This window comes from Saccopteryx leptura, chromosome 7 (genome assembly GCF_036850995.1).
Source record: "Saccopteryx leptura isolate mSacLep1 chromosome 7, mSacLep1_pri_phased_curated, whole genome shotgun sequence".
In the NCBI taxonomy this organism is placed as follows: domain Eukaryota; kingdom Metazoa; phylum Chordata; class Mammalia; order Chiroptera; family Emballonuridae; genus Saccopteryx; species Saccopteryx leptura.
In genome coordinates this window covers 7,172,291-7,198,127 of record NC_089509.1, presented here as the reverse complement: position 1 = coordinate 7,198,127, position 25,837 = coordinate 7,172,291, and the positions used below count along the sequence as shown (strand labels likewise).

At 54.9% G+C, this 25,837-nt stretch overlaps 1 protein-coding gene across 1 annotated transcript in view; it reads left to right on the top strand.

The window, feature by feature from the left end:
- Positions 1 to 24,066, top strand: part of GLI2 (GLI family zinc finger 2) — a 283,170-nt gene extending 259,104 nt beyond the window's left edge. Inside the window, exons 7-14 of the mRNA XM_066344832.1 lie at positions 1,883 to 2,096; positions 3,744 to 3,866; positions 7,270 to 7,404; positions 11,081 to 11,230; positions 15,073 to 15,237; positions 16,395 to 16,676; positions 18,172 to 18,508; positions 19,979 to 24,066. Coding sequence (XP_066200929.1) covers positions 1,883 to 2,096; positions 3,744 to 3,866; positions 7,270 to 7,404; positions 11,081 to 11,230; positions 15,073 to 15,237; positions 16,395 to 16,676; positions 18,172 to 18,508; positions 19,979 to 22,404 — 3,832 coding nt within the window. The 3' untranslated portion in view covers positions 22,405 to 24,066. The remainder of the gene's footprint in view (positions 1 to 1,882; positions 2,097 to 3,743; positions 3,867 to 7,269; positions 7,405 to 11,080; positions 11,231 to 15,072; positions 15,238 to 16,394; positions 16,677 to 18,171; positions 18,509 to 19,978) is intronic.
- The last annotated feature ends 1,771 nt before the right edge of the window (positions 24,067 to 25,837 follow it).

Below are 25,837 nucleotides of genomic sequence, written 5' to 3'. Positions count from 1 at the left end.
GCATGGCACACCCAAACCTCGTCAGCACATTAGCCCCTGTCCCCTCTGTGCAGCTCTTGACGGTTTAAGAATTCAGACCTCAGCCTACTTGACCGAAACCCATGTTTTTCCCCTGACCATCCTGAGAGCAGCCAGAGGTGTTAGGAGTGTTGGGAGATCTTGGCCCAAGGACCCAGAAATGGAAGTTATAACAAATATATTAGTTATCTTGTGCTACCAACCAGATTATTTCTTAACTTTAGTGGTTTAAAAACAACAAGCACTTACCATCTCACACCATCTCTGAGGGGCAGGAATGTGAGACTGGCTTAGCTTTGGGTCTCCCTGAAAGCTGCCATCAAGATATCAGCCAGCGCTGTAGTCACCTGCAGACCTGGTTGTCACCAGAGCCTCTCGCAGTGTGGCCGCCGATCCCTCCATCGGAGCCAGTGACCTGAGTGAGAGAGGGTGAGGAGGAAGCCATGATCTCCTCTGTGGCTTAGCCTCAGAGCTCATCATTCCTTCCTCAGTGTCTTCCTCTAGAAAGAGGGGCTCATTTGCCATTGGCACGATAGAGCCTGAAAGTGCAGTAAGAGAGAAGACAGGTGAGCTGGAGGGCTCGGGGCACACTTCCTGGATAAGGGGTATCAGAATGGGCTTCAGAGGCAAATGGGGTTCAAATAAAGAACAGTGATGTGGGGGCACATCTCAGGCATCAGAGCAGTGAAGGTCAGGGTGTGGAGGTGAGACAGAGCCTAGCACCGCCTGGAAACCAGCCTGCCAGGCTGAGGGCTGCGTCCTGGGGCACAGCCCGGGGCTCCGCACAGAGTGTGAGGTCCGAGGTGGCTGGCCGTGGGAGCCCCCGCACAGAGTGTGAGGTCCGAGGTGGCTGGCTGTGGGGCTCCGCACAGAGTGTGAGGTCCGAGGTGGCTGGCTGTGGGGCTCCGCACAGAGTGTGAGGTCCGAGGTGGCTGGCCGTGGGAGCCCCCGCACAGAGTGTGAGGTCCGAGGTGGCTGGCCGTGGGGCTCCGCACAGAGTGTGAGGTCCGAGGCGGCTGGCCGTGGGGCTCCGCACAGAGTGTGAGGTCCGAGGTGGCTGGCCGTGGGAGCCCCCGCACAGAGTGTGAGGTCCGAGGTGGCTGGCCGTGGGGCTCCGCACAGAGTGTGAGGTCCGAGGTGGCTGGCCGTGGGGCTCCGCACAGAGTGTGAGGTCCGAGGTGGCTGGCCGTGGGGCTCCGCACAGAGTGTGAGGTCTGAGGTGGCTGGCCGTGGGGCTCCGCACAGAGTGTGAGGTCCGAGGTGGCTGGCCGTGGGAGCCCCCGCACAGAGTGTGAGGTCCGAGGTGGCTGGCCGTGGGAGCCCCCGCACAGAGTGTGAGGTCCGAGGTGGCTGGCCGTGGGGCTCCGCACAGAGTGTGAGGTCCGAGGTGGCTGGCCGTGGGGCTCCGCACAGAGTGTGAGGTCCGAGGTGGCTGGCCGTGGGGCTCCGCACAGAGTGTGAGGTCTGAGGTGGCTGGCCGTGGGGCTCCGCACAGAGTGTGAGGTCCGAGGTGGCTGGCCGTGGGAGCCCCCGCACAGAGTGTGAGGTCCGAGGTGGCTGGCCGTGGGAGCCCCCGCACAGAGTGTGAGGTCCGAGGTGGCTGGCCGTGGGAGCCCCCGCACAGAGTGTGAGGTCCGAGGTGGCTGGCCGTGGGAGCCCCCGCACAGAGTGTGAGGTCCGAGGTGGCTGGCCGTGAGAGCCCCGCTGGTTCCTGAGTGAAAGGAGCCATGGTGATGGTGAGGAGAGCGTATGCCCACCCCTGGGCAAGGTCTCCTCTGCCCAGAAAGCGTTAGCCCAGCAGAGGCCTGCTCGGCACCCCCACACTCACCTTTGCTCCGTCACCTTGCTCCCCTCTTCTTTGCAGCCCGGCCTTCACCTTCCCCCATCCCATCAACCCCATGGCCTACCAGCAGATCTTGAGCCAGCAGCGAGGCTTAGGCTCAGCCTTCGGACACACACCACCCCTGATCCAGCCCTCGCCCACCTTCCTGGCCCAGCAGCCCATGGCCCTCACCATCAACACCACACCCACCCAGCTGAGTGGCAGCCGCAGCAACTGTCTGAGTGACACCAACCAGGTGGGTGGGGCAAGGAGGAGGGGCGACTCCGTGAGGGCCAACGACTGCCGTGTCTCTCTGCAGCTAGTGGCAGCGCCCTGTGCAGGTCTGGCTGGCGGGTGCGTGCTTGCAGAGGCCACATGATCTGGGCCTTTGGCTGGATGCCGGTGGGAGACTGGGCTGGGTTCTGGCGCTGCTCCCTTCACGTGGACGTGCGCCCAGCCTCAGCTCTGTAGTCACCTTTCCAACAAGCATGATATGGAGAGGGAGAGATCCTAGAATCCACAGACCTGGAACATGCAGGGACTCCACACGCAGTGTATAAACGGATGAATTAATGGTTAATGACTAATATCATGCAGTTTAATTTTAGAGCATAAGTTTACCAAAGGCCATCTTTATTAACATTTTCAAAATTTTCTTTTTAAATTACCGTTTACAGTGAATATCATTTTGTCTTAGTTTTAGGCGTCTAGTGTAGTGGTTGGATAATCATAGACTTTACAAGGGGGCACCCCGGTATTTCCATGCCCCCCTGGCACCACGCGTAGCGTCACAGTGTTACTGTGTCCCCGTGCTGCACTTCACCTCCCCAGGGCTGTGCTGTGACTGCCAGTGTGTGCTTCTCAGTCCCTTCTTCCCTCCGTCACCAGGCACCCTAGCCCCAGCCCCTCTCCCAGGGCAGCCGTCAGTCTACTCCCTGGGTCTGTGAGCTTGTTTCAGTTGTGTGTGTGTGTTTGTTTTGTTCACCAAAGGCCGTCTTATTTCACCTCCCCAGGGGCCTCTGACGTGCCTCGTTCACAGCCACAGTCGGTGCCATTAATATTTGGTGATGAAGGAAGTCCAATTTTGCAGATGGGGAAATGGCGTTATACACACAGTATTGATTCATGGAAAAGGCACAGGCTTTGGAACCAGTTAGACCATGTTTTGGATGCGGACTTGCCTGAAACCTTTCAGCCAGAGCTAACGCATCTGGAGAGTGGGGCCTGCCAACCTTGGGCCATTATGTGTGTGCACTCAAGTTCATGTGTGCACAGAGCACCGTGTAGACCCAGGTCCTGGTTAACACTTACGATGACAATTCTTGAGGCGAAGTGACTGCCCAAGCCACCCACCTGGCAGAGCCTAGATACGACCTTGTGCTGAGAGGGAAACCAGACATCCCAGCATTCTAGGGGGCCCCTCCTCCAAGGTGGCCTCTCTGTCTACCAAGCTGTCACCTAGTGGGTCCCTCAGACAGTAGCTGTCAGTGTTGGGGACATCACCTAATACCAGAGCTCTGGTTCCCTTGTCCTGTAAAACCTGCCCTTCTACCCTGCTCCCTGGGCCGGCCAGGGAACCCTATTCCCAGACTCAGAGCCACAGCTGCTCTAGGTGGCCAAGAAGTTGGAGCTGTCAGGTCAGGAGTAAGGGTGCCCAGCACTTCCCAGAAGGTCTCTGTCCGTTTCCATGGACAGTGGGGTAGGGGAGGTGCTGACAGGCTGAGCTCTGGGCTCTCTCCTGGCCGTGCCCCTGACAGGGGGACTGAGTTGGGAGGATTCAGTTTCTCAAACTTCAGACACAATGGGTGGCCCAGATAGTCTGTGTGGGGAGGGTCCCAGAGGTTTGGAGTGTCCCTGCTCTGCCCCCATGTTACAGGCTCTCTCTCCTGTGCACCCTCCTCAGAAGAAGCAGAACAGCGAGTCGGCTGTGAGCAGCACTGTCAACCCCGTTGTCATTCAGAAGCGCAGCAAGGTCAAGACGGAGGCTGAGGGCCTGCGACCAGCCTCCCCACTGCCCCTGACACAGGTAACCTGCTGGCCTCCCCACTGGCCCTGACACAGGTAACCTGCTGGCCTCCCCACTGCCCCTGACACAGGTAACCTGCTGGCCTCCCCACTGCCCCTGACACAGGTAACCTGCTGGCCTCCCCACTGCCCCTGACACAGGTAACCTGCTGGCCTCCCCACTGCCCCTGACACAGGTAACCTGCTGGCCTCCCCACTGCCCCTGACACAGGTAACCTGCTGGCCTCCCCACTGCCCCTGACACAGGTAACCTGCTGGCCTCCCCACTGCCCCTGACACAGGTAACCTGCTGGCCTCCCCACTGCCCCTGACACAGGTAACCTGCTGGCCTCCCCACTGCCCCTGACACAGGTAACCTGCTGGCCTCCCCACTGCCCCTGACACAGGTAACCTGCTGGCCTCCCCACTGCCCCTGACACAGGTAACCTGCTGGCCTCCCCACTGGCCCTTACACAGGTAACCTGCTGGCCTCCCCACTGCCCCTGACACAGGTAACCTGCTGGCCCCCCACTGCCCCTGACACAGGTAACCTGCTGGCCCCCCACTGCCCCTGACACAGGTAACCTGCTGGCCCCCCCACTGCCCCTTACACAGGTAACCTGCTGGCCTCCCCACTGGCCCTTACACAGGTAACCTGCTGGCCTCCCCACTGGCCCTTACACAGGTAACCTGCTGGCCTCCCCACTGCCCCTGACACAGGTAACCTGCTGGCCTCCCCACTGCCCCTGACACAGGTAACCTGCTGGCCTCCCCACTGCCCCTTACACAGGTAACCTGCTGGCCACCGCCGCCACCTTCAGGCTGGGACCAGGCCCACTCTCTTCCAGGCCCGCTGGGTTGGGACTGAGCCCTGTTGTCCAATGGGTGGACTGGTGCTGCCCACACCAACAAATAAGCAGTGAGTGAACTGAGGCGAGATGGACGTGGCTCGTGCTTCAGGAGGGCCAGCCTGTGTCCCAGCCCCCTGCCCCTTACGTGCTCATCAGATGCACACGGACAAAAAGGATGAGTGAGTGTGTATGTGTGTACGCAGGCGTGTCTGGGGGCTACAGCTGGCTCTCCCACCACACACACCTCGCCCCCGTGCCACACAAGCCCCAGTTGAACTGAGCTGCTCATGTTCCCTGAATGGCTCAGGCTCCTTTCCAGTTGCTCCTTGTCCCTGGAACTCTGTCCCCCAGACTGTCCTTTTTGCTACCACTTTAGCCTTTTCTGACCCTCTTGGGTTATAAGACTTGCAGCTGCTCAGATGCCCAGTCTAGCCTCTGGGTGGCGTAGCCTGTCTCCTGCACTGTCCTATGAGCTTGGGAGAGATGGCACTTTGGGAGAAGGGCCTGGTCCACAGTAACTATGAAATCATATTATCTAAGGACTCGGTGCACATTCGAGGGAATGAGTGGTGTAAGGGGGAAGGGAATGGAGACAGTTCTCACAGGAGGAGGAGGAGTGGAGCAGCCCATGCCCGAGACGGCCACTGTGGGCCGAGAGCCTTGTGCAGGTTCCCCCAGAGAGCCTGCCCCACTGAGGCCAGCACCCCACGGGGACAGGCAGACAGTCCCAGCTCTTGTAGCAGACGCCTGTTGAGGGACAGGCTCCGTGAATGCTCGCCTCGCAGACAGGCCTCCCGCCCCCAGGCCTCTCACGGTGGCCTGCTCTCCATCTGTTACTGCAGTCACGAGCTTTGACACCGGCGATGAGTCGGGCCTCCTGTCCCCGTATCCCCTGCATCTGTCACACCACCCTTTATCAAACCTGTACACCATCGGGCATGCTCTGGGCACTTAATTTTTATGAAATATTGGGTTCTGTTATTGTCAGGAAACAGGTGCCAGTGACAAATTCTTCTCCCCTCATTGATGCCATGGCGTCTCAGCATGATGCATGGTTTCCACGAGGCTGGCCATCAGCGGGGGCTGTTGAAATTGATGAGGGCAGCCACATCCTGGGGCGATAACACGCAGGAGCGACGAGGGTGGGGTGGAGGCCACCCTGAGCACCGGGAGCCTCTGCCTGCCCCCTGCAGCCCGGGGTCCCCACAACAAAGCCCTCTTTCCTGCCCAGCTTGGCTCCTCATTTGTGTTGGGAGGGAAAGCCGTTTATCATGAGGAGGTTGTCACGGTGTCACTCATGCAGTTGACCAGACTCTTTTAAGGTGGATGAGCAATGCTTTCCCTTGGCAGAAAAAGCAGCAAACTGTCACCCCTCCCTGCCTAAGTCCTCAAACGTGGGGGCTAGGATGACGCCAACTCGATCTGAAGGCCCGAGGGCCCCCACTGTCCCGTGCTATCCTCCGCTCACGTGTCAAGGTCACCACTTCTTTGGGTCTTCTTTGGAATCGGCCGGTCATGGAAATAACTTATGGAAGCTTATGGAAATAACAAGTCCATGTCCGGTTTCCCTGAGTGCAGGGCAGGCCTCAGGAGGCCCCAGCCCCAGCCCACCCTTTTCTAAGGGTTCAGGCAGGGGCACTACACCTTCATGCAGTGCGACCCAGTGTTTCCTGGGGACTTCTTGGATGGTCTGTCGTCGTTTTCCTTCCCATCACCTGGGCACTAAGGGAAAGGCGCGCTCAGGAGCAACGGTGGCCCTCCCGCAGGAGCACTCCGCCTGCCTGAAGGGAACTTAAAGTGCCTGTGAGTGGCTGGCGGCCTCTCTCGGGGGCCTTTCTTTTGCCGCCTTGAAATGGGCACATGGGGGCTCTGTCATGCTGGGGAGACTGGAGTCCCGATCTGAGACTCCGTAAACTTGCCGTTTATCCTGGGGAGGGCGGGTTGCTGCCGGGGGGGCCTACCAAGCACATTTACGATGCGATGCACAGCCCTGTCCTGGGTGTGAGTCCAGTGTGCTGTGTGCCCAGGAGGAGGGACTGTGCAGGGGTGGAGAGGTCTGAAGGGCCAGGACAGATGCCTCTTGGGTTTCTTTTGCCTCCATGGAGGAGCAGACCCTGTACACACTATGACAAAAAATGCCCCCGGGCCTATGGGCCCCCCTAGCCCCCCCAAGGGATACCAAACCAAATAGCAAAAGTCACTGCCCTGGTCTCTCCTGTTCTCCTTGCCACGTCAGTGACAATATACTTTGGTGATGACAGGTTGGCATCAGAGAGGAGGGAGGGGCCCTGGGACAGCTGTGTGACTGGAGAGATAAGTAAGAGCCAGCTGAGAAAAGAGGCTGAGAAAGCTGAGTGTGTGTGTGCGCGCGCACATGTGTGTGTGTATGTGCATCTTTGTGTGCACATGCGTCTGTGCATGCATGTGTGTGTGTGTGCACGTGCGTGCGTGCATGTGCATGTGCGTGCCTGTACAGCCCAGGGTTTTGGCACACATGCCCGGGCTAACAGCAGCCTTCCCTCAGGGCCGGGACACTGGTCAAGGCTCACTGGGCGTGTTCTGCTCCTCCCCCAGGAGCAGCTGGCTGACCTCAAGGAAGACCTGGACAGGGACGACTGTAAGCAGGAGGCCGAGGTGGTCATCTACGAGACCAACTGCCACTGGGAGGACTGCACTAAGGAGTATGACACCCAGGAGCAGCTGGTGCATGTAAGCCTCCTGACCCCAGCAGCCTGCCTGGCAGGAGCAGAGCCGCTGCACAGAGACCCCCGCTTCCGGGCTTCTGGTTGAGGGAGGGAGCTGGAAGAAGAGGCTCGGGGGTGCCTGGCCGTCCTCTGCTTGTGGGAAGCATGATTGTTTATCTACGTTTTGCCTGTTTCTAAAAGGGGGCTTACAAATACGTACACATACATAGTACAAGAGATTAAAAGAAAAATGAGAAAATTAGGGGGAAATGAATAATACAGTGAAATCAGGAGTCAAGTTAGTATTAAAAAAATTAAAAAAAAAAACAAGTCCCCTGAGCTATAGTTCACATACAAATCTTTTTTTCCGAGTCCTAGCAACCAATGCAAAGAGGGAAATAAGATTAGTTGAACCAGCCAGCACCCACAGGATGATAGCACGCCTGATCCTGAAACCGGAAAGAAGTTCCTCCCGCGGAGGGAGGAGGTGGTAGTTTCCCCAGAAGACCGTTCGCGGAGACCCGGTGCATACAGGGGAATGTGGCGTTTGCACCCAGAGCAGAGAGGGAGCTGCTCGGTCATGCCTGGTTGCTGACAGAGCAGGAGGCCAGAGAAGGCCATGGGGGCTGGGTGTGCTCTCAGGGTCTGCCCCTTCCCTTGGTCCCCACGGTGACCCCTTCTACAGCAGCACCCACTGTGGCGACTGCCAGGGCAGTTTGTGCTGTGAGTTGAGCGGGGACGGGCTGTGCCTGGGAGCCTTTAAGCCCGGCCCTGCCGCAGCTAGCCGAGTTCTGCACAAGTGACCTCTCTCTCTCTCTCTCTCTCTATCTCTCTCTCTCTCTCACACACACACACACACACACACACACACACACACACATCCGCAGCTAGCCAAGTTCTGCACAAGTGACCTCTCTCTCTCTCTCTCTCTCTCTCACACACACACACACACACACACACACATACACACCCGTGAGCTCAGTTTTCTGTCATGTGTAAGGGGTGAATCGTGCTCCACCGGGAGTGTGGAGGTTGAATACAAACCCCCACTAAGATTGAGTAGACAGCAGCTGCTCCTACTCAGGTGGCTGCTCCCTCTGCCGCCTTCTCCCTGTTCCTGATGCTGGCCCTGAGTGTTCCCTCTTCTCCGTCCAGAAAAGAGCTTAGATTCCAAGACGACCCCCTCACACCCCTATCCCAACCCTCACTCCTTGGTGAGTGAGTGTCAGCAAAGATGAACCCCACACTAAGCTAGCCATTTGATGGCTGGGTACACAGACACGCACGTGTGTGCTGCTGGTGTCAGGAGCTGTCCTCAACGTGTGTGCTTCTGCCCAGCGCTGTGACCTCCTCATGAGAGCACCACCCACGCCCTCTGCTTCCTCCACAGGGGGTGATGTGCTCTCAAATACCGGGTTTCTCTTGTGTGTGGGGTTTTCTCCCCCTAATTCTCAGCCAGTAGATGAATCTCCCAGCAGACCGTTCTTGCAGCTGACACAGAACCAGTGAAACAGGGTCTTATCTCATCCCTCTCCTGGTCAACAGGTCTGAGATGGAGAAGGGGCATTGGAGCTCTGAGTGATAGGACAGATCAAGTCCAGTGAGAGGGAAAGAGAGGGGACACAGCATCGGGGCCTGAGGGAAGGCTCACAAGATGTACTCAGTAAGGAGCCGGTTGGCCCCAAAGAGTAGAGGGAATTCCTCAGCTGAAGGTGAGGGGGCTTCAGCTGCAGGCTCCTGCCTGTGTCCAGGACAGTCCCTGCGGCTGTAGGCGGTTGACTCCACTGGGCCCTGGAAAGAGCCGGCTCCTGTGAGCGGAGAGCCAGGCTCCCCCACCCAGCTCTAGCTCTGCTCCTGGGAAGAGGGATGGCGGCAGGCATGCAGACGAACTGGAGCCCCCCAATTATTAACAATTTGTTGCTAAGTAAACCAATAAGAAAAAATGAAAGGCATTGTCAGGACACATTTCTATCATTTGAAAGGCTTTAAAAATGGAAAGCGAAGCTAATATGGTAAGATTTCCCTGGAAGTTCCAAGTGCGGCAAGTTTTGCTTGCATTTGTATGCATGCCAGTTGGGCGTGTTACTCCGGGCACGAGTCACAGTCTCTTCCAGCCGGGTGCTACTGGGATGCCTGGCTCTTGCACAGCCTGTTAGGTTGCAAAGATCTACAGCAACATTGTATTGTAAAGGAGACAGTTGAGATTAATTTTAACAATACAGTTTATTTAACCCAGTACATCTAAAACTATCATTGTGATCCATCATCACTATAAAACAAAATTATGGAACTATTTCCTATTCCTTAGTTTTCCGTCTCAGTGTTTGAAGCAGGTGTGTTCACACTTGCATCCTGTCACAGTCGGGAACAGCCACACTTGAAGGGCTCACAGCACAAGTGGCAAGTGGCTACTGCACTGGACTGTGCAGGTCTGGAGGTGGTGGGAGGAAGTGAAAGTGGAGAGCAGGTTGGGAACAGGGAGAAGAAAGGGGAGGGCTGGAGGGAAGGACCTTCGGGACCTGAGCCCCACCCTCCCCACCACCCCGTGGGAAAGCAGTCCGCCTGACGCACAGGTAGGCAGGACACACCCTGGACCCAGAGGGAGACAGACGGGGAAGGAGGGGACCCTGGTGGGACCTGAGGAGGCCCCCTGGTGGCCTGTAGAGAAACCCCAGGAGGACAGGATGCAGGAGGACCCGCGCACTCCCTCACTCCACCGTGTTGCTAATACCACCTGTTTCTACTCCCCCCGTAAATAAGCGACCCCAAAGGTTAGGGACATAAAAGTCCTGGAGGCCCCACACACACACATTAGCACATCCCTGCTTCAGTGAGGACCACACCTCCAGTTAAATAATCAGAGCAAGTGACTTGGTGGCCTGTGGCTCCATGTCACAGGAAACTACTCGGGGAGTCACATAGGACAGGTGATGATGCCAGACGGTGTAGGCGCGGGGACTGGGAGAAAGAGAATACTGTAATTAACCCATGTCCCCTTTGGGGCATTGCTGGGTATAAGATGGGTCCAAGGACTAGGGAAGGCCACTTGCCCCACACCACCTGGGTTCACCCAAGACGCGCCCGCTTGCCTGACAAAAAGGGCTCCCAGCGCCATACGGCCGGATCAGTTGTCATCTTGGTCTATTTTGCTCACTCTCCTGGGCTGTTTTGTCCACAATACCCAGAGCCCTCCAACAGGGTCACTGTCTCAGTCCTCCCATACATACTGCCCCAGTCATACCTCCTGCAGGCCACTTAACAAGCTGGGCCTTTGTGAAAATGGGACAAAGCTGTCACCTTATGGGTTATCAAAACTAGAGACCAGGATGCATGTACGTTTCCACTATAATAAAAAAAAATTAACTTAAAACCCTCTGGAACAGCTATAGCGAGTCTAGGGGAGGCGTCTCCTGTCTGCCCATGGACGTGTCTGCCTCACGGCAGTTAATTAGCACAAACTTTGCAGCCGGGAGCATCAGCAGAGCCACGAGGTAGTTCTCCACAGACCAGAGCACAGGCTGGGGTGAGCGGATGCCTTTCACCATCTTAGATGTCACTTTGATGAGACATTAGCACACAGCTAGTCTTCACTTCATGGCTGCACGACAGCTCATTAGGAGGCGTGGCTGACGGTGGTCTGCTGCCCCAGGCGGGGTCTGCAGGGGTGGCGGGCTCACCGCTCTGCCGGCTTGTTCTGGCAGCACATCAACAACGAGCACATCCACGGGGAGAAGAAGGAGTTCGTGTGCCGCTGGCAGGCCTGCACGCGGGAGCAGAAGCCCTTCAAGGCGCAGTACATGCTGGTGGTGCACATGCGCCGGCACACGGGCGAGAAGCCACACAAGTGCACGGTGAGTGAGCGAAGCCTGCCTACCCTGCAGCGGCAGCCTCGGGCCAGCCCCCTCGGCCACGTGCTGTCTGTCGTGCTGGATGTGCTAAGTGCACAGCAGCCTGGTGGGAGCAGGCTACAGCAGCGGCGCTGGGACAGACCTTGCCAACAGCCCCTCCTCTCTGCTCCTGGGGGGGGAGGGGCTCTGTCTGTTGTGGTCCCTGAGGCCCTTTGCATAGTTGCCATCCCTGAACTTTGATGGACTCTCCCTCGGGGAGGATGACTGCCATAGATGAGTTGCTGGTGCCTCTGGGGTTATGTCTGGGTGACCCCAAGACAGGGGGGCTGGCATGGTGGCAACCTGCAATCTGTCCCCTGCATGGGGGAATAGCTTCATTGGTGATTCGTGTCTTCAGCAGTGATGGGTTAAAAAGTCTCTCTTTCATTAAGTGAACACAAAGGTAGGACCTTTTAGACAGCAGCTTCCCTTATAGAGTCAACAGGGTCTGTGATAATAATTGGTGAGACATTTTTTTAACACCCAGAGATCGCTCTCTCTTTGAAAGGGGAGCTGGCCCAGTGGGACACTGGTATGACTGCAGCACACGCCTCTGGGAGTTTCTCTTTGTGACATGTCTTGTGTCACAGGTTCCGAGACATACATTTTATCCTCATCTCAATACCTCTGAAGTCAGGCTATCTTAAAATTGGTGGTGTCCAAGAGTCAATGAACTGTTACCTTTGTTAGCAAGTTATGTATTTAATTGAAATAAAATTCACATACTGTAAAGTTTACCAATTTTTTTTCAATGTACAATTCAGTGATTTTTATTACAATCACAAGTTGTGAGTTATCAGCTAATTCCGGGACATTTTCATCACCCCAAATCAAAACCCTAGACCAGTTAGCTGTCACTTCCTGTCTCTGAATTTACCTGTTCCAGACAGTTCACAATAATGAAATCATACAACATGTAGTCTTGGTGTCTGGCTTTGTTCCCTTAGTATGTTTTCAAGGTTCACCTGTGTTATAGCATGTACCAGTACCTCATTTCTTTATATATTATGGCTAAATGATATTCCATTGTATGGATAGAGCCTGTTTTGTTGTTGTTTTTTGATCCATTTATCAGTTGATAGGTATTTTCATTGTTTTGTGTTTTTTTACTATTTGGCTAGTATGAATATGCTGCCATAAGCATTCACGCCCACGTTTTTGTGTGGACCTATTTCCAGTTCTCATGTGGACATGCCTAGATTAGCGTTGCTAGATCACACAGTAACTCTGTTTAACTTTTGAAAGACGAGGCAGACAGATTTCCAAAAAGGTGGCCTCACTACTTACACTCCCACCAGCAATGAGTAGGGTTCTGATTTCCCCACATCCTTGTCAGTGTGTCACCTGTCTTGCTGAGTCATCACAGTGGATGTGAAGCGGCATCCCATAATGGTTTTGAGGAGCATTTCCCTAACAACTGGTGATGTTGAAAATGTCTTTTCATGTGCTTATTGGCTTTTAATGTATCTTTTTTGGAAAAATGTCTACTCAACTATTTTGTCCATTTGTAAGTTATTTGCCTTTTAATTATTGCATTGTAGTAGTTCTACTAGAGATTTGCAAGTATTTTCTTCCATCCTATGGTTTGTCATTTTTTTTTTTTGATAGTTTCCTTTGAAGTACAAAGTTTTTAATTTTGACAAGGTCCCATTTCTTAATTGCTTTGTCTTCTTCTTTGACTTTAATTGTTTATAAGTTTATAGTTTGACTTACATAAAAATAACTGTTTTATATATGTAGGGTGTGGCAAAAGTGGGTTTACAGTTGTGAGTACACAAGACAGAACTTATTCTTGCATTGTTATTTATTAATTATTGTATTCTTTCCCATATGAAAAACTGTAAACCTACTTTTGCCCCACCCTGTATATAGTTTTATAAGGTAGCTCTTCCATTTAGGTCTCTAACCCATTTTGAGCTAATTTTTGTATGTGGTGTGAGGTATGGATCCAATGTCATTCTTTTGCATGTGGCGATTCAGTGGTCCCAATCCCACTTGTTGAAGAGACATTCTTTCCCTGTTGAAGATATTGGCACCCTTTGCTGAAAGTCAATTGACCCTGAATAGCAGAGTTTATTTCTGAACCTTCACTTCTAGCCCATTGATCTCTATATCCCTATGCCTGTAACACACAGCCTTGATTATTGTAATTTTATAAGTGAGTCTTGAAATTGCAAAGTGTCAATCTCCAAATTTATCCTCCTTTTGTAAGATTGTATTGGCTCTTTTGGGTCCTTTGCAGGAAGTTATTTTCTTAACATCTTTTTTTAAGTGAGAGTAAGGGAGATAGAGATATAGAGTCCTGCATGCACCCCAACTGAGATCCACCCTGCAAGCCCCGTCTGGGGCCGATGTTCTGACCATCTGGGGCCATGCTCACAACTGAGCTATTTTTAACACCTGAGGCGGAAGCTTCATGGAGCCATCCTCAGCATCCAGGGCCAACATGCTTGAATCAATTGAGCTATGGCTGCGGGAGGAGAATAAAGAGATAAGGGGGAGAAGGAGGGGTAGAGAAGGAGATGGTCACCTCTCCTGTGTGCCCTGACCAGGAATCCAATCCAGGACTTCCACATGCTGAGTTGATGCTCTACCACTGTGCCAACAGGCCAGGGCCTCTTAACATCTTGAGTGGCAAAAACCGATAGCCCTCTGATGTGAGCCGTGAGTTGCAGAAACAGAGGAAAGGCATGTGGAGCCACATGTACTCAGTCAGATGGGTCAGAAATGAAGGGGAGTGTGTGGACACTGAGACAGTTTTTGCTGGATTTTAAGTGTCCTTCTGAAGTCAGTTTTCATAGGCCCATTGGATGCAACTGTACTATCTTTTAAGTGTACACTCCTGGATGCAGAACCTCCTGTAATGACCCTCCCTTTCTTTCTCCCTGCTGCTCTCTCTTCTCCCTTCCTTCCTTCTTTCCTTCCTTCCTTTCAAAAATGTTCCTTTTCACCCAGCACTGCATGTGCAGCCCTAAAACATACCCACTTTCATGGAGCTTATACCCCAATGGGAAGGCTGGGTAACAGCATGGTTGAATCATTGTAAGTGGTATTATGGAGCATGAAGGGGGAAGGGCAGATGTTATGATTAAGAATGTCAGAGAACATCTCTCAGAGGAGATGCCCTGGAAGATGGAGAGGGAGTGAGCCAGCCCAGGGCCAGCACAGGTGGGGGCAGGGGAAGGTTCTCGTCAAAGGGGACTATGTGTGAAAAGGCCCTGCGCCTGGAAGAAGCCAGTGGGGTCGAGGACCTGAAAGGAGACCCAGCTGGCCAGCGGGGGAGGGGAGCAGTGCTGCTCACGCAAGTCCACAGAGGATTGGGTTTGATTTTCAGCACATTTGGGCACACAGGAAAGTTTAATCTGGGTGAGGGGGTCACTGGGAAATAGTTAAAAGTAACATTTTCAAAGAGTTTTTAAGTGGCCTCACAATGTGCTGTTAATCTTAACAAGCAGAATATGCACCTAAATAACCGATATATTCCCAGTGTTGGTCTAAAAGAGAATGTGTGGAGATGAACTGCAAAGTCAGCAGGGGATACTTGAGCAGATGTCCATGGTGGCTGTCCTGGGCAGGCGATGTGATCATTCCCCTCCCTGTACTTTTCAGTCTTCCAAGTTGTTCAAAAATGCCATCTATCGATTTTCTCATCAGAAAGGAAGGCAAACGTTATTTTTAAAGTGCGCACTCCTGGTTGCATTGGCAAAGTGGAGCAGCAAGGGCTGGGGGGGAGGTGTGTCTGTCAAAGATCAGGCTCCCTCCATGGGTCTGGGGTGCCCGCACTGACCAGACCCACGTCTTCCCAGTTCGAGGGCTGCTCGAAGGCCTACTCTCGCCTGGAGAACCTGAAGACACACCTGCGGTCACACACTGGGGAGAAGCCATATGTGTGTGAGCACGAGGGCTGCAACAAGGCCTTCTCCAACGCCTCCGACCGCGCCAAGCACCAGAACCGCACCCACTCCAATGAGGTACCTACCACGCGGCTGTGCCCAGGGGCCCCGCGGGCCTGTGTGTAAATGCATCACCCTGTGGAAGCCAGGTTGCCAGGTGCCCCTCCCACCACTGGCCCGCTCTCAGCCCAGCACACAACAGCAGGCCCGCCCCCACAACCAGGGCAGGCACTGCGGAGGACATGCTCTCCCAGCTGGTGCTGCCTGGTCCGCTGGTGCTGTTGGACCTATGAGCCCCCTCCTGATGGGACACAGAGCAGGAAACATTTCTAAAAGTTTAGATACATTTTCAACCCCAAAGGGACTTGCTCCAATGCTTGTAGGAACTTAGAGGAAGTCCTAATGGTATTCGAGCCCCTCACTCTCTACAGACAAGCTGGCCTTGAAGAGGATCTGTGCCGGTGTGCGTGTGTGCTAATATGTTCATGTACATGAGTATGGGTGTACATGTATTATGTGGGGGGGAATGCAGGTGCAAATTGGTAAGTATGTACACATGGTTGTGCATGTGTGTATGTGTATATTTGTATGTGTTGGGTGTGTCGGCATGGAGATATGTGTATAAGCATGTGTACTCATGTGGCTGTATGCATTGGTGTGTGTCTGCATGGAGGCATATGTGCACACATGTGAACATACATGTACACCTGTGGGTGTGGGGTGTGTGTATATATATGAGCTCAGGGCTGAGGTTCAGAAACCCTGGCTTTTCATCCCATTCCTGGGTAACTTTGAGGCAGTTCATTTGCCTCTCTGAACCCATCTTTCCTTATCACAGAGTTCAGGGTTCTAGCACCATCTCACAAGTAGAGCAAGGTATAATGTTCACTACTGATACTAAAAACCCCAGCGCCCTAGTCACAGGAGGCAGCCTTATGATCACACCAGGCTCAGTGTCCCCTCTCTGATCTATATCCCCAGCTTGTGGTGGGGGCTCCCTTAACCTCATTCTTACCTATTGGAAAAGGTGGCAGACAGGCTGGCAAAGCAGGCCCCTGCAGGCCTGGGGCTGGCATGGCTCCGTCCAGAGAGCTGGCTGCAGACAGGGGAGCGTCTTCCTCTGTGCCAGCTAGGTGCCAAGAGAGGACGCGGCACAGCTTCAGGAGAACAGGGGGTGCCCCTGTTCCAAGTGTTTCTTCATGGTCCAGCCATAACACCGCCCGCTCCTCTTCCAGAAACCCTACATCTGCAAAATCCCAGGCTGCACCAAGCGCTACACAGACCCCAGCTCCCTCCGGAAGCATGTGAAAACGGTGCACGGCCCAGATGCGCACGTCACCAAGAAGCAGCGCAATGACATGCACCTCCGTGCCCCGTTGCTCAAGGAGAATGGGAACAATGAGGCTGGCACCGAGCCGGGTGGCCAGGGCTCTGAGGAGAGTGCTGAGGCCAGCTGTACTGGCCAGGCCGTGGAGGACTGCCTGCACATCAAAGCCATCAAGACTGAGAGCTCTGGGGTAAGCGGCTGGGAAGTGGGGGCCCCACCCAGGAAGCCACGCCCAGCAGGCCAGGGCTGTTCTGTGGCAATGCCTGGGGCCCAGAGCCCCAACTGCAGCTGTGGGCTCTGCCCCAAGGTCCCCTCTCTGAGCACACAGCATTGTCCTCTCTCCAGTTTGACTCTGCTCCCTTTAGCACCTTGGGCCTCTCATGGAAGCTCTCTTGTGCCGGTCCCACTCTGCTGAGCAGGCCATGTGTACCAAGAGTGCCTGCCTCCACGTGGTCAGTCTGCAGTGGGGTGGGGATGGGTCCTAGTGTCTGCATTTCCAAGTGGCACTGAGCACCGCACAGGTCCCCTCCCCTCTGTCCTGTCTTCACATCCTTGCCCCTCTGGCCTCCACGTGTTTTGTTCTAACCACCTACTCTTTATCTCCACCTCTTTTTCCTGACTGTACCCTTAAGGATAGACATTACTGAGGTGAGCAGAGGAGCCGGTGGGGGTGTGGCGGGCTGGTGTAAGTGGGGGGGCGGGTGCCTTTCTAGGACACAGGAAGGTAGAAGGCAGGCACAATGCGTGGGACTATCGGAACAGGCCAAGGCTGGCAGCGAGAGTCAGCTGTGACGGGCAGGAGCAAGCAGTGGTGATCAAGACTGCATGAGGGACAGGGCAGAGAGGAGGTGTGCTAGAGCTGCTGAAGACAGGAGGGCTGACCCTCAGGAGGTCTTGAGCGCAAAGGTGGGGAATGTGGGCGGCGCCGTGGACAGATTGGAGCATTCTGCCAAAGAAAGGGCCAGAACTTGGGAGCATGCAGCCTGGCAATGAGCCCACATCTAAGGTCAGCCTCATTTGGGGTCAGACCCATGTTCCGTGGAGTTGTGCACTGTACACGTGAGCCATGAGCCCCTGGTCCCTCTACCCTGGCCCGGGGGAGGGGCTGGCATGATGGCCACTGGACAAGGGCTACATCCAGAGCTCCAGCTCCCTGCTCGTCCTTTCCCTTTCTTACAACCTGCCTCTGGCCTGTGGCGAAGGCATGGAGTCCACAGGCTTTCATTGGTTCCTGGCTTCACCGTGGGCACATTGCAGTTGTCGGGAAGGCTTAAGTTTCCTCCTCCACATCAGCTTCATGCAGCTGCGCAGCCTCTGTGGGGCACAGCTTCAAAGTGCCTGTGCTCAAAGGCAGGGTTCTGACCCAAATGCTGCTGGGAAAGCGTAGAAGCACAGGGTGGAGTCTCAGGGGCTGGCAGTTACCGGGGCTCTGCTACAGGCCAGTGCAGTCTGTCCTACTGACTCTGCCCTGCAGGCAGCTCAGGTCCATCTTACAGTTCAGAGAAGAGGTGTTTGAATGCTTCTCACAGGGCAGCGTCCTTCCTGCCTCTGGGTATGTAAGGATGTGTCTGGGCATGTAAGGATGCATCTGGGTGTGTAAGGATGTGGGTGGGGTTCAGGCACGGGTGTGGGACCAGGTGGGTTCTCGCATGTCAATCTGCACCTTCTTGCCATGTCCCTTACAGCTGTGTCAGTCCAGCCCCGGGGCCCAGTCGTCCTGCAGCAGTGAGCCATCTCCCTTGGGCAGTGCCCCCAACAATGACAGCGGTGTGGACATGCCAGGGACTGGGCCCGGGAGCCTGGGAGACCTGACAGCTCTGGATGACATACCCCCGGGGGCCGAAGCCTCAGCCCTGGCTGCCCCCTCCATGGGCAGCCTGCAGTTGCGCCAACACATGACTGCTATGCACCGGTTAGAGCAGCTCAAGAAGGAAAAGCTCAAGTCACTCAAAGATTCCTGCTCGTGGGCCGGGCCCACTGCACACACCCGGAACACCAAGCTGCCTCCCCTCCCGGGAAGTGGTGAGTGGAAGACCTGGTGTGCGGGCTGGGGAAGGACAGAGCTGGGGCAGAAATAGGTTCATGCCCGTTAAGCACCATGTGTCTGATTAATGGGTCCCCACAATGATGTAACTCTTACCAGCCCATGGCACAGATTAGGAAACAGAGGCTCAGAGAGGTGAAAATGCCTCACTGAAGTCAGTGGCAGAGTTAGGACTTAGCCCAGGCCTGAGTGGCTGCAACGCCCATGCTCTTTTAACTATACCATGCTGCCCCCTCTCTGGAAACCCCTAAAAACAGGTGGACCCTGTCACATCATCCTCTTCCTCCTGAATCATTCAGTCACTTGTCAGGCACCTGCTGTGGGCATCGTGGCACAGGCCCCAGGCAGGAGTGACATCATCCTGGTCCCTGTGGTTAGAAGGAGCATATGGTTAGAAGGCTATGCCACCTTCTGCACAGTTGCTCACAGGACGAGTCAAACAGCTGTGTGGAGCAGGGAGAAAGCACGTCAGCTGGGGAAGGGCAGAGGACTTCATGTAGGAGGCAGCCCTGTGTTCAGCCTGTGGACTGGAGGTATTGGCCTTGCTATGAGATGAAAGGCAGCTTCACCAAGTATTTTTTGAGTACTGACCCTGCTCTGGGCAGTGCCCCAGACACACCCAGGCACTTATCCTCTAGGCTGACAGCTCTGTGTGGACCATAGGGCTGGGTTATTGGGATGTGGACATTGAGATGCCCCTCCCAGCTGTTCCCCAAAGGGAGGACTTGTTAACTCAGCTGTTGAGAGAACTGCTGGCAAATAGCCTTCAACTCTCAGCCTCCTGCAGAGATCTCACGGGGTGCTGACAGCTATCTCACGCAAGGTTGCCCCTTCCCGGGCCGCTTCCGTCCAGTGACTGGTCATGGCAAGAGTGTAAAGGCTGTTTGAGACCCCGAGCTCCCATGGGGTCAGCCGAGGGAGTCGCTGGACCTGCCTCACTGCTTGTTTCTCCCTGCCACTTTGCTGCTTTGCTCCCTCCCAGGGGCATGGCTCTCCAGGACTGCCCTGTAAGCCATCTGCTCAGTAAACCCAGCCCGGACTGCTACGAGCAGCACCCGCCCCAGAGGGTGAGGTCGCTGGGAGGCTGTGGACGGAGCCCTCCTTGGCTCTTGTCAACAACTCAGTCCTATAGGGAGGACTTTGTATCCACAGCTGGAGAAAGAGCACTGGATGAAATGAGGGTTTAGGCCAGCCAGATGGTGGAAGAACCAGGACTGAGCTGCAACCCCCCCCCCACTTCGCTTGTTCCCCCTTAGCACTAAGTGCCACTGTTTGCTCACTTACTGTCCCTTCCTTCTTCCTGCCATTCAGAAATCTCTGGTTGAGTGTCTCCTGTGCACAGGCCACATCCTCAGGCTGCAGGCCTGCCGGCCCGGCCTGGCTACTGCGGGTCAAGCCCTCTGCTGCCCCACCCCGCCTTCCGGGCTGACCCCTCTTCTCTCCCACAGGCTCCCTCCTGGAAAACTTCAGCGGTGGTGGGGGCAGCAGACCGGTGGGGCTGCTACCTAACCCACGGCTGTCTGAGCTGTCCACAAACGAGGTGACCATGCTGAGCCACCTGCAGGAGCGCCGGGACAGCTCCACCAGCACGGTCAGCTCAGCCTATACTGTGAGCCGCCGCTCCTCCGGCATTTCTCCATACTTCTCCAGCCGCCGCTCCAGCGAGGCCTCGCCCCTGGGCACCTGCCGCCCTCACCATGCCCGCTCCGCGGACTCCTATGACCCCATCTCCACCGACGCGTCCCGGCGCTCGAGCGAGGCCAGCCAATGCAGCGGCATCGGTGCGGGGCCGCTCAGCCTGACCCCCGCGCAGCAGTACAGCCTGCGGGCCAAGTACGCCGCGGCCACTGGCGGTCCGCCCCCCACGCCGCTGCCAGGCCTGGAGCGCGGGAACCTGCGGGCGCGGCTGGCGCTGCTGGACGCCACTGAGCACGTGTTGGGGTCCAGGCGGGGCAGCAGTGGGCCAGCCTATGGCCACATGGGGCCTGCACCCGCCTTTCCCCACGAGGCACAGGGCAGTGGAGCCCGGCGAGCCAGCGACCCAGTGAGGCAGCCTAATGCCCTGGCACCCCCTCGAGTGCAGCGCTTCCACAGCGCCCATGACGTGAGCCCAGGCCCACTGCCACCCTGTGCCACAGAGAGGTGCGGCCTCCACCTGCAGGGTCCCTCCAGCACTGATGGCAGCCTGGCCCATGGCAACTACTCGCCCCGACCCCCCAGCATCAGTGAGAATGCAGTGATGGAGACCATGGCAGCAGGGACAGACAGCGCAGGGCCTGAGGGCAGCCTCGTGCTGCCGGAGGACGACCTCGTGCTCCCTGATGATGTGGTGCAGTACATCAAGGCTCATGCCAGTGGAGCCCTGGATGAGGGTACTCCTCAGGTATATCCCCTGGAAAGCACCTGCTTCTCCGAACACTCCAAACTACCCAGCCCAGGGCTGCACAACCAACGCAGGATGGTGGCTGTGGACTCCAACGTGGGCCCTTCTGCCCCTGGCTACCAGGTGGGCTACGGAGCCCCCTCAAGCCTGAACAAAAACAGCATGCCCGTGCAGTGGAATGAGGTAAGCTCTGGCACGGTAGATGCTCTGACCAGCCAGGTGAAGCCTTCATCCGTTCTGCAGGGCAATCTGGCTGTGGTGCAGCAAAAGTCAGCCTTCAGCCAGTACCCAAGCTACAGTCCACGAGGTCTGCAGCCGAGCCCTGGGGGCCTGAGCAGCACACAGCCACACCTTCAGCCCTGCAGCGGGGGCCCCTCTGTGCCCAGGATAAATTACATGCAGCAGCTGCGGCTGGCAGACACAGGTGGCCAGTGTCCTGGCATGACCACCACAGTGAGCCCCCACACCAACTATGGCCAAGCCCACCCCCAGCTGAGCTCCAGCACCATGGGTGAGACCCTGAATCAGTTCCCCACATCCTGCAGCAACCTGGCATCCAAGCCAGGCCACCTGGGGCTCCCCCAGCAAATGGAAGTTGCTTCTAACCCCTCCATGATGGGTAGTAGCCGCAGGGAACTTGGGGCCCCCAATCCCACCCTAGCTGGGATGATATCACCTCATGCAGCCCAGAGCTACCCACAGCAGAGCCATCACCTGGCAGTGCCCGTGAGCCAGGAGGGCTACCACCAGGGCCCCGGCCTGCTGCCTTCCCACCAGCCTGGCTTCATGGAGCTCCAGCAGGGTACAGTGGGGCTCGCTGGACTAAGCTTTGGCCTGGTGCAACCTCGGCCACCTTCTGAGCCCAGCCCTGTTGGCCGCCACCGTGGGGTACGTGCTGGGCAGCATCTAGCCTATGCCAGGGCCACTGGCCATGCCATGGCTGCTGTTTCAGCCAACCAGGAGATGGCAGAGTCTATGCCCAAGGGAGCAATGAGCACTATGGTGTCCCTGCCTCCTCAGCTGCCCGCACAGGACACAGGCGGGGCCCGGGACCACAACATGCTCTACTATTATGGCCAAATCCACATGTACGAACAGAACAGAAGCCTAGAGAACCACGTCGGCCTCCAGGTCATGAGGCCCCAGCCGCCGCAGCCACAGGCCTGCCCAGAGAGTGTCCAGCCTCAGCCCTTGCCCTCCCCGGGGGTCAACCAGGTGTCTAGCACTGTGGACTCCCAGCTCCTGGAGGCCCCCCAGATAGATTTCGATGCCATCATGGATGACGGCGACCACGCAAGCTTGATCTCAGGTGCCCTGAGTCCCAGCCTCCTGCACAGTCTCTCCCAGAACTCCTCCCGCCTCACGACCCCTCGGAACTCCCTGACTCTGCCGTCCATCCCCACGGGCATCAGCAACATGGCCGTCGGGGACATGAACTCCATGCTTACCAGCCTAGCCGAGGAGAGCAAGTTCCTGAACATGATGACCTAAGGCCCCGGCCCCTGGCGCTGAGCAGACCCATCTGTTTTCCCTTCCAGAGCAGTGGGCTGTCATCCATTGTCTTTTTCCAAAAAAGTATTAATAGGTCTGAGAGAGTTGCCAATATTTGGTTCAGACCATAAAATGCTTTCAGGGTAAGTTTATGTGCATCCTGTTTGGTCTTCTTTTGGATTATTTTTCGGAACACTGAAAAAAAAAATTTCAACGGAAAGACTCGTTTACACAGTTTAAATGCCTTTGGTGTTTATAGGACCACTCTGCCCTGGTTTCTTCTCCCCTGTTATTCAGCTAATGAAAGATTATTTTATTGGCTAGGGCTTTCAAAATACAATGAGGGAAAGGGTAGAAGAACCCTTGGGTTTCAATCTGAAATCCATACTGGATATTCTAAATCAGGAAGATAAGCTTCTCACTCCAGCACCTGAAAGGAAAAGGAATTGCTGGCCCACCAGAAGAATTCTCCTATGAAGCTTCATTCTTGAGGCCTCTAGTGTCCCTTGCCACAGAGGACAAAAAGGTTTCACCTAGGTGATTCAGAAGCACATCCTGATTTCAGGTTTGGTAGAGCTGGCATCTCTACCCTGCAAAGCCACGTTTGCAGCTGGCAGACTGTCCAAGTGTATATGAGTGAATAAAGTGTGGAAATAGTGCCAGGAAAAGGAAAGAAAGAGTTGTAATGCTCAGAGCATACCCAGAAGCTGCCCGGGTCTCTCCAGACCGTGTTTACAGTGTTCATGCATGTAGAATGTAGCCCTTCCTGAAAGAACATTTCGAAATACCTCGGGGCTGGAGCTGCTGCAGTTAGGGACGGACCGAGGGAGCCGCATGGGATGGGCCCTTTAGAAAGTGACAGGCCACCCTGGAGGTTTCCAATAGGAAGAGGAAAATAAAGTCACATGTTTACCTAATCCTGTTTCTCCAGTGCACTGTCCGCCCACTTGACCCCTGGGCCTGATGGCAGTCTCTGTCCACATCCTCCAGGCCGTGCTGCCCACTCGCCAGCAGCCCAGTGTCTGTGCCAAGCCACAACATGCAGTCCCGGTGACTTCTGGACTCTCTTCCCTCTGCCCTCTTGTTCATTATGTTGACATGCATGGCGTTTTTGGTGGGGGCGGGAGGGTAAAGGAGTTGATTCCTGGGACTCTGATGGACCGTCACTGGACTTTACTGTTTGGTGTGGTCAATCCCAAGAGGAATTTGGAACTGGTGTCAGAAGATATTCCTGAACATACTGTAGGGTGAATTGGTGCACCTCCCAGCACACACACATACACACCCCACACCTTCCCCGTGCTGAGTTTGTGGCAGCCTTGCTAATACCAACTGCACCTCTATGAGCCTGATGTGGACTATGACCCTGGCTTCAGGCAAGGTAGAGCCCACATATTACCTAGGCTCTCTGTGTCCCAGAACTTCAAATGCTATGTCGGGGTCCAAAGAAAGGCCAAGTCCAAATAACAGCCCTCGGAGAGGTCCATTCTTTGTGGTGGTCATTCATTCCCTGAGGTAGGATTTTACTGGCCATTCCCACCCTATATATAGTCTGTACAGAAGATATCATCCCTGAAATACTGTAGGTGAGTCATCGAGCCAAATTATATCTCCAAAACATTTTTAGCTTTTTTCTACATGCTATGCATTGAGATGACATGCTCAACCTGTAAATAAGTCTTTTTGTACATTAAAAAAGTAATTTTTTCATAATTTATTTTGTCTATCTGCTTCTTCCTCTCATTTAAAGAACCAGGGCAGTAAATTTGGTACATTTGAATGGAAATTAGGCTGTATTTTTTCTCAGTAGTGTCAAAATTGACTACCCCACATTCACCAAGAAATGTTTAATACTGAAGCATTTACTGGCTGTTTGTTGTCTCTCTGGGGGTGGGGGTGGGCAAGGTTTTGTGTTTTACAGTCAATATCTGGCTGTTTTCTAGTGAACTGGTTTGAACACCTAAGCCAGTTTGCTGAGAGCCACTCATACGACACCGAGGTGCAGTTGCAAGCACTTCATGTCTTTGAGGGGCAGTCTCACGACATATTTAAGTTGGGGTGGACCTGGGGGAGAAGACAGGCAGACCCTCTGTGCCCTGGTGCAAAAGAGGAGAGAGCAGGCAGCTGGAGCCCCCAGATACCCAGCAGCCAACCTTAGGCCCAGGGGCCTGTGAGAAGCGGCCATTAGCAATGGCCCACTCTGGCAGGAACACAGGTAGGGCTCTTGTCTAGTAAGAGGGCAGTCAACCACTGGCAGAAACTGGGCCACTACAGTGGGGCCAGTGATCAGGCATGAGGCCTGGGATAGATTCTTAAACTGGGAAGACAGGGAAGAGGGTTGCCGGACTGGGTTGGGAAAGGCAGAAGGCACCTTCTGTACTCTCCGTGGGAATACTTGGGCACCCAGTGCTGAGTGTTTGGAGGCAAATCACGTGGAGGGTGTTGAAACTCAAAACCAGCACTGTGGGATGTAACCAAGTGGGCCGAGGAAGGGTCCTCTGGTAAGTAAGTGTAGGAAACACCCAAGGGAATGGGGCTCAGCATCTGTCCTTCCTGCAGAGCATAGCTGCGTCTCCCATGCATCGGGGGCCGCCACCTCTGGCAGAAACTTCTGGTGGAGAGCCTGCAGCCGGAGTCCACCTGTGGGGAGGAGAACCTGAGCGTGCCTGGCTTGCCCTTTCCTCTGCCTCTTTCAAATCCCACCCCCAAGCTTTGCAGCTTCTTGGCTTCGCTGCACATTAAGTCTCTGGAGCAACTCTGCTCTGCTTTGGGGACAAAAGTTGTTTAGTGCTGCCTGAGACTGCATGAGCAAGGTATTAAGAAGCGCTTGGCGCCATTCAAATCTGCCACATCCTCTGTGTCAGTTAACTATGGGCACCACCATGCTGCATAACAATAACTGCAAAGCCTCAGCACTGTAACAATAAGCATTTATTTGGCTCATGAATCTGAGTCAACTGAATGTTGACTGATCAGGGCTGGGCTGGGCTGGGCAGCTCTGCAGGTCGGCTGGGGGCAACTAATCTAGCTGGCTTGGCTGGGGTAGCATGGATCTGTTCATGAGACTCATCTTCCAGGACAAGGATGCTGCTTGAACATTATTTTATTGAGGCAACAGCAGAAACACAAGAAGCAAGTGGAAAAATGCAGGCCTCTTAAGGCCTCTGCTTGGAGCCAGTACGCCATCAGTTTCATCTCTCTCTCTCTCTCTCTCTCTCTCTCTCTTTTTTTTGTCAAAGCAAGTCACACAGCCAAACCCATCATAACTGATAGCAGGAAGTACATCTACGCCTTCCACAGGAAAGGGAGAAAGCATTCCTCAGCAATAATCCACAACAGGGTTTATGTCCCTCCCAGTGATAGAATATATTCATCTGAGATTTCACTGTCTACCCAGTGAATCATCAGTCCCAAAGTCTAGGACACTGTGTGG